General features: G+C 45.1%; 2 protein-coding genes across 3 annotated transcripts in view; one reads left to right on the top strand and one right to left on the bottom strand.

Moving 5' to 3' along the window:
- The window catches only part of LOC142579664 (uncharacterized), a 39,321-nt gene extending 35,195 nt beyond the window's left edge, over positions 1 to 4,126 (top strand). The window contains exons 4-5 of one of the 2 annotated variants that reach the window (XM_075690092.1): positions 3,540 to 3,679; positions 3,771 to 4,126. In XM_075690092.1, the coding sequence (XP_075546207.1) occupies positions 3,540 to 3,671 (132 nt within the window). In that variant the 3' untranslated portion in view covers positions 3,672 to 3,679; positions 3,771 to 4,126. The remainder of the gene's footprint in view (positions 1 to 3,539; positions 3,680 to 3,770) is intronic. The other variant, XM_075690093.1, reaches the window with a different exon arrangement.
- The window catches only part of LOC142579665 (uncharacterized), a 238,284-nt gene that overhangs the window by 174,600 nt on the left and 44,892 nt on the right, over positions 1 to 18,792 (bottom strand). The gene's annotated exons all lie outside the window — the stretch shown is intronic.

The raw sequence follows: 18,792 nt of genomic DNA on the forward strand, positions 1-18,792 counted from the left end.
TGCGTAACGTCACTAACTGCAGCGGCTCTGTCGCGACATTCAAAAAGTGAAACATAAAAAAAAAATTCTTATATAAACCACTCTAATTCGGCGAAAGTAAAGTTTTGAGAGAATATATTACAACTTTAAACTTATTTGCTGTTTCCCTTCTGGGGGGGGGGGGGGGGGGGGAGGTTTAAACACGGGCGGCTGACTTCAAACCTCTGGCACGGTGATTCGTGCAGATTTCGCAACGCTTTACAAAAAATATTCGCTAATCCTAGAACTCTGAGTGTCAGATAATCTACATCTCTCCTCAACTGAGCACCGCAGATAAGCGTGGTTCCCCCTAATATTTCGCAAATGCCCATGTGTCGCCTGTGTGTAATGTCTTTGGAGCATGCTGTGTAATGCATAGTTGTCTGGGGTTGCCCAATTTAAGTGGTCATCCAATATTCTGTGGGCATAAATCTCATCGTTTACGACTGCGAATTGAAAAGTTCCAAAGAACCACACGCTGCTTCCTGCGCCTTGATTTGGCCGCCATTCGAGATAAAGCTTTGATATGTTGCCAAAAGCTGTTGTCTGTAGTCATTCTTCTTTCACTGTCTTTTCTAAAATAAATGCACGAAGTATACATGTTTGACATCAGTGATAAAATTCGCATAATTGGATAAGAAGGTGTAAGGACTCGGGAAGATAGATCACTGTTGATTACGAATTCACAGATTTTCTTGAAGTGACTACGGAGGCCACCGCAGACTTCAGCGGGCCATTAAAGAAGCATTCAGAAAGTTCACGCCGGAAAAGAAACCGGCATTTCTTTTAGTCGTCCTGGAAGGGCAACCTTCGTCACCGAATTGGAACGCTAACAGCGCACTCATAATTGATATAAACTAGTATGTCATCAGTAGACGGCAGCCATCGATTTTGTTAAGTTGTCAACGGTGAACTTAGCGGAGCATAGTGCGTGGTTGCCAGTGCTCAAAGATGGTTCGGTGATATACATCGGCAGAACATACGCCCATTCTTCTTGTCTTTGGCAGCGTCGATATATACATTCAGGCTGTCCGACGGGAATATTTAGCGCATTTTGAAATTCTAGGATGACGAACAGCTTAGATTTTTGTTTTCGTTAAGGGAAGTTTAAAAATTACCTGGTATTCAGTTTGTTTTTGCTCACTTTCTATTTTTTCTCTTTCCATCTCCCTTATCGGCCACCTATCGTTTGGGTCGGGAGATAAGCGCGACGATGGCACATGGCCTCCGAGATTGGAATATTTCGGAGGCTATGGTAGACAGCTTGTACTGTTTGTACCGTTCACCGTAGATCGCCGGACATGGAAAGCACAATTATGAAGCGGTCCTGGCTTCCACTTTCGCGCTTTCCGGACTCACGCACAGATAGATTCACTTAGGTGCACCATGTATGCGAGATTCAAAGCGGAATGGCATAGCGTCTCACGCGTAAGCTACGCTATACCAGAACTCGCTTTCTGCAAAGTTCGTTTGTGGAACGGTAACGCCATTTCACTTAATCCTGCTATTATAGTACTGTTAATTTAAACCTTTCTTATTAGTGCTTTCGCATTCACAACTCTTAAGTGATTGGGTGTCCTCGGATTTTTGTTTTATAGCTAAGCTTTCTTTGACTCTTCCTTCGACTTTCCCACTGCTGCTGTCGCGCACACCGCGTCGGGGGCTGGTTTAGAGCGTGCATGAGATTCGCGAGTAAGAGGGGAAAGGCGACGCGAGAAACTCGTTTTCCCGCCTCCGAGTCGAATGCGCACAGTGCCTTCTAGGAGCTCCCTGGTCGTCGCCACATTAGCCTCTTGGCAACTGTAATTATCCATACGCACCCTCAGAAGCATACCAGAAACTGCAGCGCGTCCCCTCCGCGTCCCCTCTGCATGCAGGCCACAGGGGACGCAGAAATGACTGTAGAGAGAAGGAGAGGGAGAAGAGGCAGTTCCCATATACGAGAGGGGAAAGGTGAGCAGTTGCAGGGAAATAGGCCAAGCTTAAATAATTGGTACGGTACAGTACCTTGCTGGTATTTCTAAAAAAAAATAAAATGCATGCAAATATGTCAAGCGGGCAACTTAAGCAGGGCATGCAGAAGCAGAGCCGTGTTAATTAACGCGCACCGCAGAGTACAGCAGACACTACGGAAGCAGTCGACCATCAAATCAACACTTCTGTGCCCGCCCCGATAGCTTTACGGCTATGACATTGCTAGAGGTCGCGGATTGCATCCCAACCGAGGCAGCCGCATTTCGACGGGGCGAAATAGAAAACGCACCTGCACTTAGATTTTGCGACACGTTAAAGAACATCACGGTGTCAAAATTAAACTGGAGTACGCCACTACGGCTTGCGTCATTGTCCGAGTCTGGTGCCGGAACGTACAGCCCCATAATCCAATTCAAGTTTTATAGTTCTGCCACAATGCGATGTGCCATGTGAGGAAATGACAACCTTCAACCCTCTCTGAGGTTGTAAAATATGGCACACTACAACGCCCCAAGTAAACACATCTCCCTGTGCGTTCTATGTACTACGCAAACAAAAAGCAGTGCTACCTGCAAGGTAATGTTTAACAACAAGCCCCTCTCGTGGTAGCCTAAATGTTGAAGAAATTAAGCTTTAGCCGCCAACACCACCACTAATTATCGTCAATCAAAGCATCCAGCACGGTAAGCTTCGCTTACATCGATTCGCACAGTACGTGGGATCTGCATAATTTTTCTTGTGGATTTCAGCCATTGCGGTTGTGCAAAAATCCTTGAAACTTCCAAAGTTGACTTTTCTAGGATACAACACAGACCATTTTACATACAGAAGTACAACTAGGTTCGAGGAGACCTCACTGCTGGCTGGTACAGCAGTTTCGCTTCACGGCGACGGCACCACCAGTCTTTCGTTTGCGCGTCTGTACAGGCTTACCATGCTGGCGTTCTCGCGGCAAGAGTGGCTTTTTTTTTTCCATTCTTGGCATAGGTGGAGGGTAATTTGCTAACATACCACAAATGATTTTCCTCTTCATTGTAGCTTAATGACTGGAACAGAAAAAAAAGCACAAAGCTATCATCCAAACCACATAATTGATAAGGCGCTCCTGGCAACAATGCGAAGCACGTAGCGCTCCCTGCAAACATTTGCCGGTAACGAATATTGTTGCGCAAGCTGCCACAGTGATGGCAGCATGCAACGTGAGGAGCGACGTTCCTAGCTTTTCGTATATAAAAGAACCAGCCTAACAAATGATTTCAATGTTGTTGCAGCACCGCATTGGGGTCAGCGTGCTGTCACAATTACTATTACTTTAAAGCAATAAAGCATCGCATAACCCCTTAGCAGTTGCAGTGGTGGTTTTCAACAGCTGTGCTGGACATCCACTTTCACAAGGCTGGGACCGCGAGTCAACTTATTTTTGTAAATATGTATGTCATATTAGTAATGAAAAATAAGCATGCAGTCTGTTCCCTAGACCAAGGCCTTCCCCTCTCCACTCCAAACTAAAAGCTCAACACCAAAAACTGCCCTCCTTTGTCTTGCAGATCAGTCTGAGGAGTTTCCGCACTTACCGTATCCAAGTGAATGTTGGGATTTTGGACGATTACGGACACATCATCAGCGCATCGGTAGTCCGGCAATCTGTTGGTCACCGCTTCATTGCCGTCACAAGTTGAAATTCTAGGTGGGTGTCGTGCTTTGCATGATAGCTGTTTCCTTTCCAAATCTGTGCATTTCACTGTCCTCTTCTTTATCTCTCTCTTTTCGTCCTGCAGCTGATGAAACCACGTTCCGTACTTTATTTTCATTTTTTTTTTGCTTCTAGTCTCAAGGCCCCAGTCAAGAAAGGGTTCAAGACTAAGGCACGCTAAGCAAAGCCTCCCTCTGATGCTGTGAGAGCAGTGCGTGGTATTTTACCAAAGCTCTAGCTAACCCACGATGCTTCTTTCTGCTGAAAACTATGGTTTGCTTTAGAAAGGTGGTTTTTACAATAGATGTACTTATTCAAATTTCACTTGCACGAATTTGTTATGACCATAACCAGAAATTGCAATGTCTTGTACACTTACCTTACCAGGCTATTTCAAGAAAGAAGTGGCGATTTGTTTTCACATGAAAAAATAAAATTTTTCCATCCAATTCCCATTGCCCCAAGCCTCATTTTGTCATGACAAGCATCTGGCGCGTGCAAGAGCACCTGTGGTATGGCGACACACAGCGTCCGAAGTTAGAAACAAGGTTTCGTGATAGGTGGGAGGGATTAGGTCACAACCTATAGGGCCGTTTTGGTTTTTATTCTAATGCCCATGTCATGCTTTAGCGAGTTAGACCCAAGTAAGTAGTCGCGTAGTGAACTGAATTTCAAGTAGAAAAAGAAACACGGCTAATGCTTACCATGCGGTGGTGAAGAGGGCCACTTCCTTTCCTTGTCTCGGTAGCGGTCCCTTTGGCGGCTCCGGTCTTTGTTGTCCCGCTCACGGCTGCGCGACCGGTCACGCCTACTCGACTTCTCTCGGCGTGATGATTTCTATAGGGACCGGTCCCTCTCCCTGGAGCGCGGACGGTCCTTACTCCTGCGCATTGCAAAACACGCAACAGGTGCGCATGAGAAAGGCGTTCGCGAAATCAGAACATGCAATAATTTTCATTCAATTAAGAAAAAATAAAATCGGTGCAACCACACATGATGCTGATTAGGTTGTATGTAACATGCAATCTCGGCTACAAATGTTTACAAGAGAGGGATCCAACCGCATCTATGGAGCCCATACCTTTATATTAAAACACCATATTACAACACCACAGATTGAACAGATGACAATGCTCACCTCCTAACAACGCCCTCTCACGTGAAGACGCCGTAACATGTCGACTATTACAAACCGATATATACCCCCATGTAAGCAGACTACACGCCACACATCCCACACTATATTCATACATATGTCCCCTTTGTAACAATTGCGCTTCCCTATATCACACCACATGGGCGTGCCCCAACGTGAAGGCAGCCCCACAAATACCCAACCCCACACCCGAGCATGGGAGGCCGTGCTGACTAGTTCGGACCCTCGTAACCTGCAGCAACTGATGCGGCGGGACCGAGAGACAGCTGGAGCCGTGGACTAAGGGCGCCTCGCGCACGAGCAGAAAGACACCTGCTTGTCCTTTCCTCTTTTTTAAAATAATTTTTTATCCTCCTCCTCCTCCTTACCGAAAGAAGTTTACCAGTAAAACCGGGCAACATCTCCACACATACAGATAACTTCTGTTGATTTGACCTCTGCAGAAGTGAACAAATTAAGCTATGCCGCAAGCTTAATTTCACAGGACGCAGAAAAAAAGAAAAACCCAGGAACTGCTCATTTATTCATCAGTAATTGGACAATTCTAACTTGCACCCACTTTCCGTGTTCAAAGTAGAAATCTAATGTGCAACCCTTGTTTGTTTTTTTTTTTTTAGCGAGAAAAGCGTAGTATGGGGGGGGCGCTCCTGTTTTGGCAATATGAAAAGACGAAATCAGCAAACTTTACCTTCAGAGAATAGAAATTTACACTTAACGGTCCATCATTAGGTATTAGTCAATCTTAATTGCTACAAACCACAACACGTGTTTCATACAGTCTATTGGGTTTGATATTCTACGCTTATGAAACGACTTGCAACAAACACAAAGATCTTTAGAATGAGCTTTTGTAATCAAAGACAAAGTAGCACGTCATCAATGTCGTCGTGATACGTGACAATGAGAACCGCTGCCATCGCGTGCGGTTTTGCATTGTATCCGATTGCATCACGTGCAGGCAATATTCAGACCAATCTTCAAATGCACACACAGAGAGAGAGAGAGAGAGAGAGAGAGATCCGAATATAGTGAACACCGTAACCATTTGATGCGCTCTATCGTTTTTGCTTTAAAGTCATACTAGGGAAGGCTGATAATAGGCATTTCTGGTGGATGATGATGTGTGTTCAAGGCCTTCACCGTTTCCTAACGGGGTTGCTATTGGCAGCCCCTTCGAGGTCAGGCACGTGCATGTTTACCACTCAAGTTGGAATTATTCAGCGAAGGCCAAATTTGGGATCGAAATAACGAGTCTAGGCCAACAGACAAGCACAGATGCTGGCTGGAACCTTCGGTCGGGATTAAACTAACTGAAAAATCAAATTAATGGAATTCTATTAACGATCTACATGACCGATCGCAATGATAACGAGATGCCAGTAAAGGCAACAGCAAGAAAAATGCACATTTCGTAAATTCCGAAAGCGTGTGCGTAAAAAGACCAAACTATAGATGATGATAGGAATGCAGGTTGTGTTAGGGCCACGACGACAGACGTTATGCAGCTTTAAAAGTCGTCAATCTAACCTGCACACGCAAACTCAAATCAGCAGTCACAACTGAACTAACATATTTGCGGCACGCATTCCGCAAAGGTTTGCAGCCTGTTGCCAAAGAAACCAACAGTGAATTTTGTGTCACGGCCAGACTGCCTCGACTATTATAGGCCTACTCGGCGCTGCTTCATCGGGCATCGGCGACTAAAGTTACTGTTCGGTGTTGAATCGACCTCAGCCGGTCTCTAGGGGAGCGCGCGGTTTCCTTCTTAAGCCTGTTTCACATGATGCGATTTTCGTCGCACCGGAAGTGCGATTTCCGTCGTTTGCGATGAAAATCGCAGTCGCAGTGCCGACCCCCCGATTTTCGGCTGCGACCAACCGGTTGGTCGCACAGTCGCACCGTCGCACCGATCGCTGCGATTTTCCGTCGAAATTGCGCGCAGAGCTGTCAACGGAGCTATTCCGCCGGTTTGTTTTGGAAAATGGCGTCTCGCACGACAAGTGCAATGCGCGGAGAGGTGGATCGTCGAATTCGGTACGTACGCGAAGGGAGAATAAAAAACTTGTACCGCAGATTGCATTCTCCGATTGCTATGCGTTTGTTGACACGCTACACAGCAAATGAAGTGCATTTTCACGTTTGCTTCGTACGCCTTTGGGAGTTCTCAGTGCTAGGAGGTGTTCGAACCCCAGCAGACGACGAGGTCGTCACAATTTTCTTTTGCTGAGTAGCATGCAGAAATCGCGCTTACAAAGCAGCTTGAATTACTTCAAACTTGGCAAGGGCAAATGACAAGACAGCAAAGTACCCGAAGTTTCAACGTTGCGCTGAACGCGGTACCGTTCAGTTGCATTTTCTTGTCGGTTTTCAAGCATGAATTTCCCGATGCATCTTGAAAGCTTATCTTGCGTCTTATTAAATTTGACAGAGCGAAAGTGTAGGCTATCGTAATGAATTTGCTACGATAGCATTAAATCCGTGGCTTGAATAAAACATTACATGCACGTTAAGTTGCACCTCTTCTCTGGATATTTTTTTTTCTTGCACAGAAACCAATAAACATTGACTATGTTGCGGACTTTGTATCCTTACTGCATCTGTATGAACACATGCTCTGCAAGGTACTTAACTGTACAGCTAGTAGATTAAGTAAATTGCTTGCTATAATGGCACAGTGACAACGTACCCTCCTGCACAATTATGTAGAACTCGTGCAACAATGCGAAAAGCAGGCAAATGGCCTGTTCTTGTGGGGATAAAACAGTATAAAACGACACGCTGAAGAAAAGTAAATCAAAACTGTGCAGTGAAGTCAGCCAGTACAAGCAGTTCTTGCACGTTCACGGCTGATCAAGTGTGCAGAAACATTCATGCCTTACATGTTTCTAGTAAGTTTCTAATAAGTTTGTGATCACATATATTAGTGTGTAAAACTATATAACGATATCCGCTGCGATTACTATCTTTATAAATAATGAAATACCATGCTACTTGCAAGAACATATATCACCCGAGGATTTTAGAACAAATTTCTGCATTTCAACTATACACAATATGTGGTTTATTCAATAAAATAACACAAACTGGGCTTTTTTGCAATGACAAACTTATTCCAAACTTTACTTACATACAGGCAAGAAAAAAATTATAGACAGAAATATTGTTCTTCAATTTGTTCACCTGCCACTGTGGCTATAGCATTCTGCTGCTAACACAAGGCGAGGGGTTGTTTTGCCAGCCATGGAAGTCGCATTTCAATGGGAGTCATAGGTGAAAAAAAAGCTCTTGCTCTTAGACTTAGTTCATCACCTTTTATTGAACCCTTACACTTCAATATACTATTGCATAGGGGGGCATGCTTATGCAAAATCTAACACCAATAGAAAGCAAAGGGCAGAATTGTAAAACAACCATGTTTCGTGATAATTCGAGTGTGTAAATATTCATTGCATCAATATGTATTGTTCAACAGCACTGCACAAATAAGCATGATCAGGTATAGCAAGTACTCTGTCAGGAAGCTGGTTCTACAGATGTATAATATCAAGGCATGAATGCTCATACTACATATACGTCGCACACATAGCACAAAGAAAACCTTTTTCAAGAGTTGTCCCTTCTGGCAGATATGAGTGGGCCATAAGCATCAGGAACTTTATTGCAGGACATTGTGTAATACCGCTTATGAAAGAATGAAGAGAGTTAAGAGGCTTTTAACAGGAGTACCTCATGCTGCTCTAATAAGAGGAACGATGAGCAAAAACATTTTTGGTAGAGCACTTAAACAGTAACTTTCTGAAAGGCAGAAAATTCCAGGTGAGAGTTGGAGGTACATTTGGCCCACACATACCAACAACACGGGCATACTACAAGAAACACTACAGCCTATGGTGTATTACAGTCTATGGGAAAGCTACCTTATGCAGAAATCAAGAATGAAGCAACAAGCCCTCGACAACACTTCAGACTTTCTTGGCCGGTCTGGCATCTCGCTTTCTGATAAGTCAGCTCATATCAACGTCGAAAAAAAAAGAAGGACTAGAATCAAGAACTGCCCCAGATTGCACATTGTGATCCACATAGCTGGACAAGTATGCCCACAAGACAACATCCACAAATCCTCAGCCAGTGTAAGCCCATGACGGCAGAGCCAGCACGTGGGTGAAACAATTATGCAATGCCTGGACGCAACTTCCACACCTGGTGAAAAGAATAATCTCGAAATAATGGGGGTGGACAAGTGGATACTATAGAAAATCGCACGTGCTGTGCTTGTGTCCAAGGTATGGTACGGTATGAATTACCAGCAGCACACAAAAAAGACAACTCGTCGAATACAGGCATCGGGTAGTAATAACAGGTCTTTCCAACTTTACCATGCTTGAAGACCTCTATGAGAAAGAGCTAACGAACAAGCACCTAGACAGTAGAGTTCCAGCCTGCAGCACAAATTCTTTGTCTCAAGAGCTCAGAACCTCGTCCCAAGATACTATGCCAGCTAGCATATGAGATGCAAAGACGACTACCCCTCCCTTCAGAAACACAACCTCGGGAGTGCCTGAACTTGAAACACAACAGGCCCATACCGTGGAATATGGGGGCAAACAATTAAGCCAGGAGACTATATGCAACTGCCAAACACACAGAGGAGGTTGCTAATCATGAAGATGCAAGCAAACATAAGGCACATATGGCATGGCAATAGCAGTGTAACAGTAGTATGACACTACATAAAGCTAAACCCTATATAAGTGAGTACCATTCCAGGTCATCCTACACCTAGAAAAGCTGAACTGAAAGCAATCAAAGCAGCACTTGTAGTGCAGATTACACCCTGCACAACACCCTGCATGGATTCACTAGAAACTATTTGGGCCTGCACATCACACAAGATTGTCAGGAAAATCAGGATATTGACACGCGACTTGCAAGCACATGGCCAGAAATTAAATTACAGGATACATAACCGTGCAGATATTCCAGGACACAAGCAGGCTTATAAGCCCGACATAATAACTGAAAACTAGATGACTTTGTGTGTAATCATTATTAACTAAAGTGCAACAGATTGACAACAGACAAGAACGAAGTGCTCTGTGTGTTCACTTCGTTCCTGTCCATCGTATTTCTGTTGCACTATAGTTAATTACTATAGATTGTAACACCAGAACTTGATATAAACATGCACACTATAGGATGCAGACAAATGCTCAGGACAAACTCCAGAATGTTTGCATCCTGATACTTATGAAAGTGAACGGTTTCATTCCATGGCTGTCAATGAGACGGAGAGAAAACTTGATTGTGTTCGTGGAACAAAAATGCATTGATAAGCTTAGACATATAGTCATTGCTTAACACTTTCTAAATGAATAATTATAGCTTGCTATTGACATTGAAGCAGCCTTTCGACAGCAAGAAAAGGAATCAGTTTTTCCAGCTCTGAACATCGAATTGCAGGAAATGCAAGCAGACACAAAATTCTGCCAATATAATCTGTTTAGGAATACCAAATTGGAATAAACATGGAGGCTTGCATTTGTACTTTCTCTGGCTGAGCAATCTAGTTTGAAATGACTCCCATAAGCACGTCATAACAATGTTGATCTAATACAGGTTAAATGCATGACTATCTTAAGAAATCTGGAAGATTGCTATAAATTACAGTGAAGAAACTATAATATCTAATAACATTGATAATAATATTTATTTCCACAGAACAGGCTAACCGTGAGAGGCGTGCGAGGCTGAGCAGAAAGCAGAAAAATTCTACGGCAAGTGCGCCTGCCGTGGGCCCACGATCCTGCATTATGGATAGCGCGTATTGATATGGTCTTCTTGTTAGAAGTTCCGAGTATAGTACCAGCGCGAGACACGGGACAACAAAGTGGACGAGAAGTGTGTCTTTTAGAATGCTATGTTACAACGTACAGGTTTCTACAAAAGTGACGGTAACTGCTCGAAACATTTGATTCGTCGGCTTTTGCGCCTTTAGAAATATTTATAGAGGGCTCCCATATATATATTCGCAGCGCAAGCACGGCGATGGACGAACCAGGCTAGCGCTAAGGTTGAATTTCACAACACAATTTTCATTCCACGTCGTAATCACACAGATCGTTTGAGGCTTCGTTCAGGGGCACACGCGGGCGTTCGGGTTGGTGCTTCTTGATGCGTTTGGCGTAAGAATATGGCTAGGAGCAGGCACCACATATGCGCAATGACGGGCATTGTACACGCATCATTTCTCCAAAAGCTGACGCCGAGCAGGGGTAGCGCGAGGATCTTGTTGGGCTGACACGACAACTTCGTGCAGCCGAACTCCGAATACTGAATATACGGTGAGGGCAGCTATATGAACTTGCCGGTAGGCCATCTTGTAGATTGTTGTAGCGCAGGCAAAACGAAACGGTCATAGAAAGTAGATAAGACAACACACAGCGCTGAACCATAGAATAAAGAATTGCTGAGCCACCTGCGAACAGCTGTTTACGTGCGCGATGTTGCACTGATCTACCGAAACCGCCGTCGCGCACTCCAAGACAAATCTTAACTAACGGTTTTAAATTAGTAAACGTACATATTATTTGCTTCTAATCAAGATAAGTCAATAATATTATAGTGTAAACGTTTTATTCACTACAATAAAGTAATTATGCAGCGTGTGCCGCGAAACCTGGCTGTAAGCAACCCTGGGCGTCGCACCAGTCGCATTGTTGAAATCGCAATCATGTGAAATGAGCCCTCTAAAAATCGCATTGCGACGCGTGCGACAGCACCGATTTCCATCGTTGCAGTCGCAGCATGTGAAACAGCCTTTACGGCCTTCGCATTCGCCGCGGAAGCAATGGGAGTCTTTCTCCAAGAGTTACGCCTTTCGCCGCCGCCAGGGGCGCGACGACCCTACTGTTAGTAATGTTCCTATATATGCTCCCGCAGGGAGTAGAGTGTCGCATACCTTTTCCGGCGCCGCTCGCACCGCTATTGGCCGAGCGCGAAAAATGACGTCAAATGATCCGCGTCGCTGCGAATCCAACTTTACGGGCGCATCGCCAACTCATGCGAATTTGTCGTTTCCGTCAGTGCCATCGCCATTGCAATCAGCGGACCGTCGATCGTGCGTTGAGAGGAGCAGCTGCGGGTTTCAGGTACGGTATTCGACGATGTGAAGTCAAGGACCTTGGTGAAGTGATACGAAACACATCGTACTGGCACTTGTATTCCAGTATGACGGGGTGCGGCACACCACACTGCACAAACCGCACGGAAGTCAGCCATAGGAGTAAATGCTTCAGCCAAGCAAACTAGCTGGAGACACACTGATACTATAGTGAGAGTGTTGTTGCTAACAAGTCTGGGCTTCTTGAGTTTGAATGCACCGTTCAGAGTTTAAAAGTGAAATGAATAATATGTGCCTCTCTCGTCAACCGCAATTTCTGAAGAGCTAGGACATCGTTGCAGAAAGCACACAAAGGAACAAGGATAAAACGGGTGCTAAGTTGGCATATGCATATTTAGCTCTCGAGCTGTGATAATTGTAATATATTCCTTCTCCGTGTGAAATTTTGAGAACAGTAAAATTGATTGTAGTCAATTTATTGTCTTGAAGTGCACAGGCTTATTTATTTTGTTAATTGCTGCCATAGAAGCTAAGCCGCAACTGTATGTGTGCTAGCTTGTGAGCATCATGTATCGGCCAGTGGAACAAAAACTTGTCGTTCATTTAAACACGCTAGAAATCTACGTTGTGCTTTGGTGAATGCTGTTTCCTGTGGGCGGGAGTGGAGTGAATGCACTGTTCAATGACGTAAAATTTCCTTGCCTCTGATGGGATAGGTCACAAAGCTTTGTAACCTGGCTTTTTGGCCAAAAGCTGCTTCAGTGATTTCATTGATTTGATACAGTGTCTTCAACTACTGGCTTTTTTCCGAGTGGTAAGAGATCAAGAAAAATGTGTTGTCAGATTACAGTCTGCACTGTGTGAATAATTACTCTGCAAGTTTGCCATCTTGATGTGATTAGTGCAATAAAAATAACCTACTCTTATAGCTTGTTGCCTTTCCAGTTTCTTTGAATTCTGCCCCCAAGGTTCCAAGAACCAGCACACTTGGCCTGCTGCCAGCAGCCGTTCATGCATTCCCTTGTATGAAATAAATTTGATCGAGAAGCTCTTGCATCTTCAATCTTTTTCTACTGGCAGATTTGCTGCTACTATATAGCTGATTAGTCTGCGGTATGAATGAATCGTAAAAGCAAGCTTTGCTTAAAATGTGCGCATGTGAATATTTGAAATGCGCTTAAATCTGTGTCTGCACCGCATGTATCGAAAACGTGCAGCTGTTGTGAACGATGGTTAGTGATAAATGACGCTCTGTTAACGGTCACTGACATAACTGCAGGCACGATAGCTCTCTTGGCGACGGTCATTAATCGGCTGGTTTCGGCAGCCAAAATGCGCTAAGTGTCCACCTTACGTGTGTGAAGTTTTAAACACTCTTTAAAACATTTCTTGCTTTCTGACAGTGATAAGACAACTTCATATGCATGCTGAAAATCATTGCACCGCGTTTTGTGGCAACGTACTGCGCGTTTGCGAGCGAACTTTGGAGCTGTTCGAGCCACGGGAGTATTTTATTTTGGGGAATGGAAGGCGGTCCTACCCCCTATTTGTGCGTTCATGTGTGTGTTTGTATATGCGTGTTTACATAGGTACATACAAAGTTTCAGTTGGTTGGAAGCCCACCCCCTACGACTGCACGAATGACTCGTTCGAGCGTAGCCTGTATTAAGAAGTGCCCTTTGCTAAGCGCCTGCGAACAATTGGCGCTTGTAGCTCGCGACCACTAGAGAAAAAGGCGGAACACCGCGCGGCATTTGGCTCCTGCGCGCACGAGGAGTGGCTTCGCGGCAGAGCTGGATCACGACGGCGGACCTATGCGCAACTCTGCTCCCTGCGGGAGCATATATAGCAACACTAACTGTTAGTAAAACCCCTTGATAACTTGAAAGTAGCGACACTCTCCTCCTCACGGCGCTATCCTCCTCGATTCTCCTCTCCCGCCGGCTGCGTACGGCCCGCTTTTCCTCCTGGGCTCCCGCGGACGGGCCGCAGGATTCTATGGAGGCGTGTTATTTTGGGCCAGTTGCGCGCCCCGGTGGGGTTGAAAATTTTGAGAAATGCTAATAACAGCGTCGATAATGCTGGAGGCAACGTTTATGAGGAGGTTGGTTTTTTCTTAAAGCCGTTTGAACAGGATATACCGAGGTAAAGGGAGCTTTGAGGCGAGTTCTATACTCCAGACAATTTTTCAGCCACATGATCAGATGCTTTACTTCATGCGTCTGATCTAGTACTGCTTGTGACACATCCCTTTGTGTGTGGCTTAATAAGCGAAAGCCTTAGACCTCTGTTTCAAGGTCCCGTTGTGAGCTACAGAAAATATCACGTGAGCGAAGGAAGGCGGGAAGCGAACCAAAGCATGTGCAGCTGCGTATAAGAGATGATTAATGATTAGCAAAGTAATGAATGATTAGTGATTGGATTAAGATGAATTCGGGTGTATTAAGGAGGTTTAAGGTGGATTAAAGTCGATGAAGGCGCATTTGGGTGAATGAAGTGGATTAAGGTGCATAAAGGAGGACTAGGTTGGGTTAAGGTCGATGAAGGTGTATTAGGGTGGATGAAGGTGCGTTGAGGTGCATTAAGGACGATTACAGTGGATTAGGGTGGAATAAAGTGCATGAAGAAGGATACGGGCGGATTAAGGTCTATTAAGGAGGATTATGGTGGGCAAGGTGAATTAAAGTGAAAGAATGAGGATTAGGGTGCATTAAGGAGGATTAAGGTGTACTAAGGTAGATTAATCTAGATTCGGGTGGATTAAGGTGAATTAAGGACGATTCTAGTGGATTAGGGTGGATTAAAGTGAATGAGGGGGTATTAGGGTTGATTAAGGAGGATTAAAGTGCATTAAGGATGCTTAGAGTAGATTAAGGTCGATGAAGGTGGATTAGGTTGCATTAAGGAGTAGTTTCGTGGATTATGGTGGATCAAAGTGAATGAAGCAGGATTAAGGTCGGTGAATGTGGATTCGGTGGATTAACGTGCATTAGGAGTATTATGGCAGACTAATCGGCCTTAATACTCAGTGAACCCTAATTCAGCTTAGTACATCCTAATCCACCTTAATACAACCTATTCAACCTACATCGCCCATAACGCACCTTAGCCTATCCTATATGGTCATAATCTTCCTTTATCAATACTAATCCATCATAATCCGCCTTCATCCACCTTAATCCTTATTCATGCACCTTAATCCTCCTTAATAGTCCCAATCTACCTTCATACACCCTAATCAACCTCTATCAAACACAATCCAGCTCCACGGTCCCTAATCCACCTTAATATACCCTAATCCATTCTAATCGGTCTTAATCCTCCTTTATCAACCCTAATTCACCTTAATCCACATTAATCGGCCTTAATCTTCCTTTACCCCCTTAATCCTACCTAATCCTCGTTCATGCACCCTAATCGGTTTTAATACAGTTTCATCAACCCTTCACCTCAATCCACCATAATCCACCTTAGTCCTCCTCCACCCACCTTATTCTTTATTCATGCATCTTAATCCTTCTTAATGCACTCTAATCAACCCTGATCCACCTTATGTCAATCACTAATGATTCATTAATTACCTTGGGTGCTTTGGGTCTCCTCTGGCCTTCCTTGGGTCACGTGAAACTTCCAGTTTACAACGCGACCTTGACACACAGAGATCTAAAGGCTTTCGCCTTAAAACTTAAAAAAATCAATGTTGACAAGCTAACGCTCATCATCTGCAATACAACGGGTATACTTGCCACTAATTTTTTCAGGGTGCAAAGCTGAATCTATAATGCTGCACTTCCAACTGAATAACAACAGTTAGCGACTTGCGAGGTGATGGAGCCGCCCCAGAATATTAAGCACACTTTGGAGAACCGCAACAAAAACGCTGGTGAGCAGGCCGGAAGAATGAAAAAAAAAAAAACGCAGCATTACGGGGTGCTTTGCTACGAGCTATAAGAAAGACGCCTCAGATCGCAAACAACGCTAATCGGCCTTTGTCGGAACAAAGTTCTTTCGACCAATGTCATGCAGCCACTGCTTCCTGCGCAAGCCGTCACGCTTTCCTTGTGGTATCATAACGACGGCATAACCATCTTGAGGCTTTTTGCTGCAGTTATATCTGCAAAAGCACGACATAGCGCTAGCACATAGAGCAGGAAACACAGCGTACAACGTTCGCTACGCCGATCTAAAGGGCCGAGCCAGCGGTGCTCGGGAGGAAAATGGCGCGAACGAAAAAGAAAAACACAAGCAAAACTCAAGATCCGCGCGTTTCCAAGGGCAACGGCAGGGAGACCAATCGTCGTGCAGAAAAACGGGGGCAGAACTGGTTGCCGCAGGGGGAACGCACAAGGGGCGAGGAGGAGGCGAGGAGGTCGCGCGGCGGCGGCAGGGTTCAAAGAGTGTCGCTACTTTCAAACTATCAAGGGATTTTAGCTGCTAGGGACCGCTCTCTGCCCGGCTGCTTCTGCGGCGGCGGGTGGTGATCGCCTGGTTTCGTGCTGTTTTTCCGCTGCTTCTTGTTCAACGATTCACCGAAACGAAAGAAAACAAAAAGCAAATGATTTATCTACATGTCAGCCAATAAGTTCACACGTGAACGGAGTTTTCATAGAAAAATTCGAACCATAGAAACATCAAAGGTCCAATCACTCTCGTTCCTGAAAGGTATGACAGGGAAATGACAGATGTTGCGGTCTGAAATGCCGAAGGTCGTATTTCGGTCAATTTCTTGCATGTCTCATAGTCCATGCCGAAGGTAAGTGCTGGTAGAGAACTTAGTTAATGCGAAGGTTAACGGAATGGTTTATGGGGGTTTAACGTCCCAAAGCGACTCGGGCTATGAGGGAAGCCAATATGAATGGCTCTGGAAATTTCGACCACCTGGCATTCTTCAACGTGCACAGACACTGCACAGTACACGGGCCTCTAGAATTTCGCCTTCATAGAAATGGCTCAGTACCTTAGCACTCCAACCACTGAGCCATCGTGGCAGATACATATAAGTTTCATTGCCGCCATATACATTGCTTTCTTTTTCTCGCCACATTGTCAGGAATAGGGGATATCGTCTCCTGACTCGGCTACCTGACGACGCCATTGTCGCCACTGCTTCCGCGAACGGCAATCCTCGCAGCTGCGTGTCGAATTATGTCTCGAATTCCGACTCATCCCCCTTTACGTTGGTTTTCTAAGAATCCTCCCAAGGTCCGAGTTCGCCGATCTTAACAATGTGCAGAAAAGCCTGCCAACTTGACTTCTCTCTTATGTGCGAAGCGCAAACGTCACTGTTGGTCTGCCCTTGCTTTTTTTTTCAGCTTTTCAGACTTTCAAGCTTTTCAGACTGTGAACTTTTCTTCTTTTTGTTTGGCGCTCTTCTCACTTCAACAGCGTTGTTCATGCCATTTGCTTTGATGGGAAGTTGTTGATCACTCGTACTAAACCGACCGAATCTGCAATAGATGTGCGTTAGTCGCGATGCTATGATATGTAGAGTGTTTCAGCCAACTGATATGTCCTGAACGTAAAACATATTGAAGTTATGGATCTGAGCGCACCGCATTGGACACCTTGAATTTAGCTGTGAATAAATTTGTTTTCGTTACTCTGAATTCGTCCAGCGTCATGAATTCATGCTAAATCCGCTTTCGTGCAAAACAAAAACGGCAGCGCTTGAGATTTCAGGAGCTATATTTTATACGCTTCGGAATTCTTAGGAATCTGTCATATAAACGCTTCAGGTTGCTTATAATTCTACACACTGGTTAAAACCCGTCACTAGGCAAACTGAAGAGGCTTATAGATTTGTTTCTCTCCAAATTTAACGGGTAGAAAGTGTTGACGTGAGTGTACCAAAGCCTCATGCGACCATGCAGTCAGACTGAAGAAGAGCACGCGATGGCGCGCGGTAGTACGTCTGTTGTTTATAACTCTTAGCTGTCAAATCGAAGAGGCTGATTGCGCGGGCTTTGCATAATGCATAGGGGTGAAATATCAGGCACTGACGGTTACCACTCACGCGGGACGGACTTGGAGCGGGCGCGCGTTCTCCTTCCGCGGGAACGGCGGCCGCAGCGGCGGAGCAGTGGGGAAGTGGCGAACCCACCGCGTTGCGGTGGGAGGCGGAAACAGACCCCATTGCGAAGGCCGCAAGAAGAGAAGAGCGCGCACCCCTCGAGACCGGCCGTGAGTCGACAGAGATCCATTTGCAGCAGCTACTCGACATTCAGAAAGCCGACAAACAGGGTTACCAGATTGGGCTAATAATAGCCAAATTGGGCTACTTTTTGTGCGAGTTGGCGTCAGAATTTTCGTTTTGGCTATGTGGCTATTTTTGGGCTACATCTGTTTCCTGTGTAACAAAAGTAAAAATAGTTAAGCACATGCAAATGAAAAGCACGATGGAATTAAAATGCAGAATACAGCAGGATAAAGAAATTGAGCGCGTCTGCTCCAAAATCAAAATTTGCAAGTTCTACGTTAAAGAACACATATGCTTGCCAAAAGGTAAAGGATAGCGGCTTTCTAATAATTTTAATTAAGAAAGCTGGCCTAAGGAAGCATGTCTACATCCGTGAACTAACGCTACCCGCGCGCGCACAAGCGAACATAAACTGTTGTTTTCTCCACATGTGAGTTTTCGGCGTCCTACGTTTTAAGCATGAGATGCTTCTAGCTCCCGTGGACGGTGCACCATGGGTGACCTCTGCGCCAGAACAGAGGGCGAACAGCGAGCTGAACCTAACGAAAGTTTGCCGAATTTTCTGCTTGCCGTGTGGCGCCTACGGGCAATTGGCTCGGGCTCATCCTGCCCAAATTGCCCCTGCTCCAACGCCA

This window comes from Dermacentor variabilis, chromosome 4 (assembly GCF_050947875.1).
Source record: "Dermacentor variabilis isolate Ectoservices chromosome 4, ASM5094787v1, whole genome shotgun sequence".
NCBI lineage: Eukaryota > Metazoa > Arthropoda > Arachnida > Ixodida > Ixodidae > Dermacentor > Dermacentor variabilis.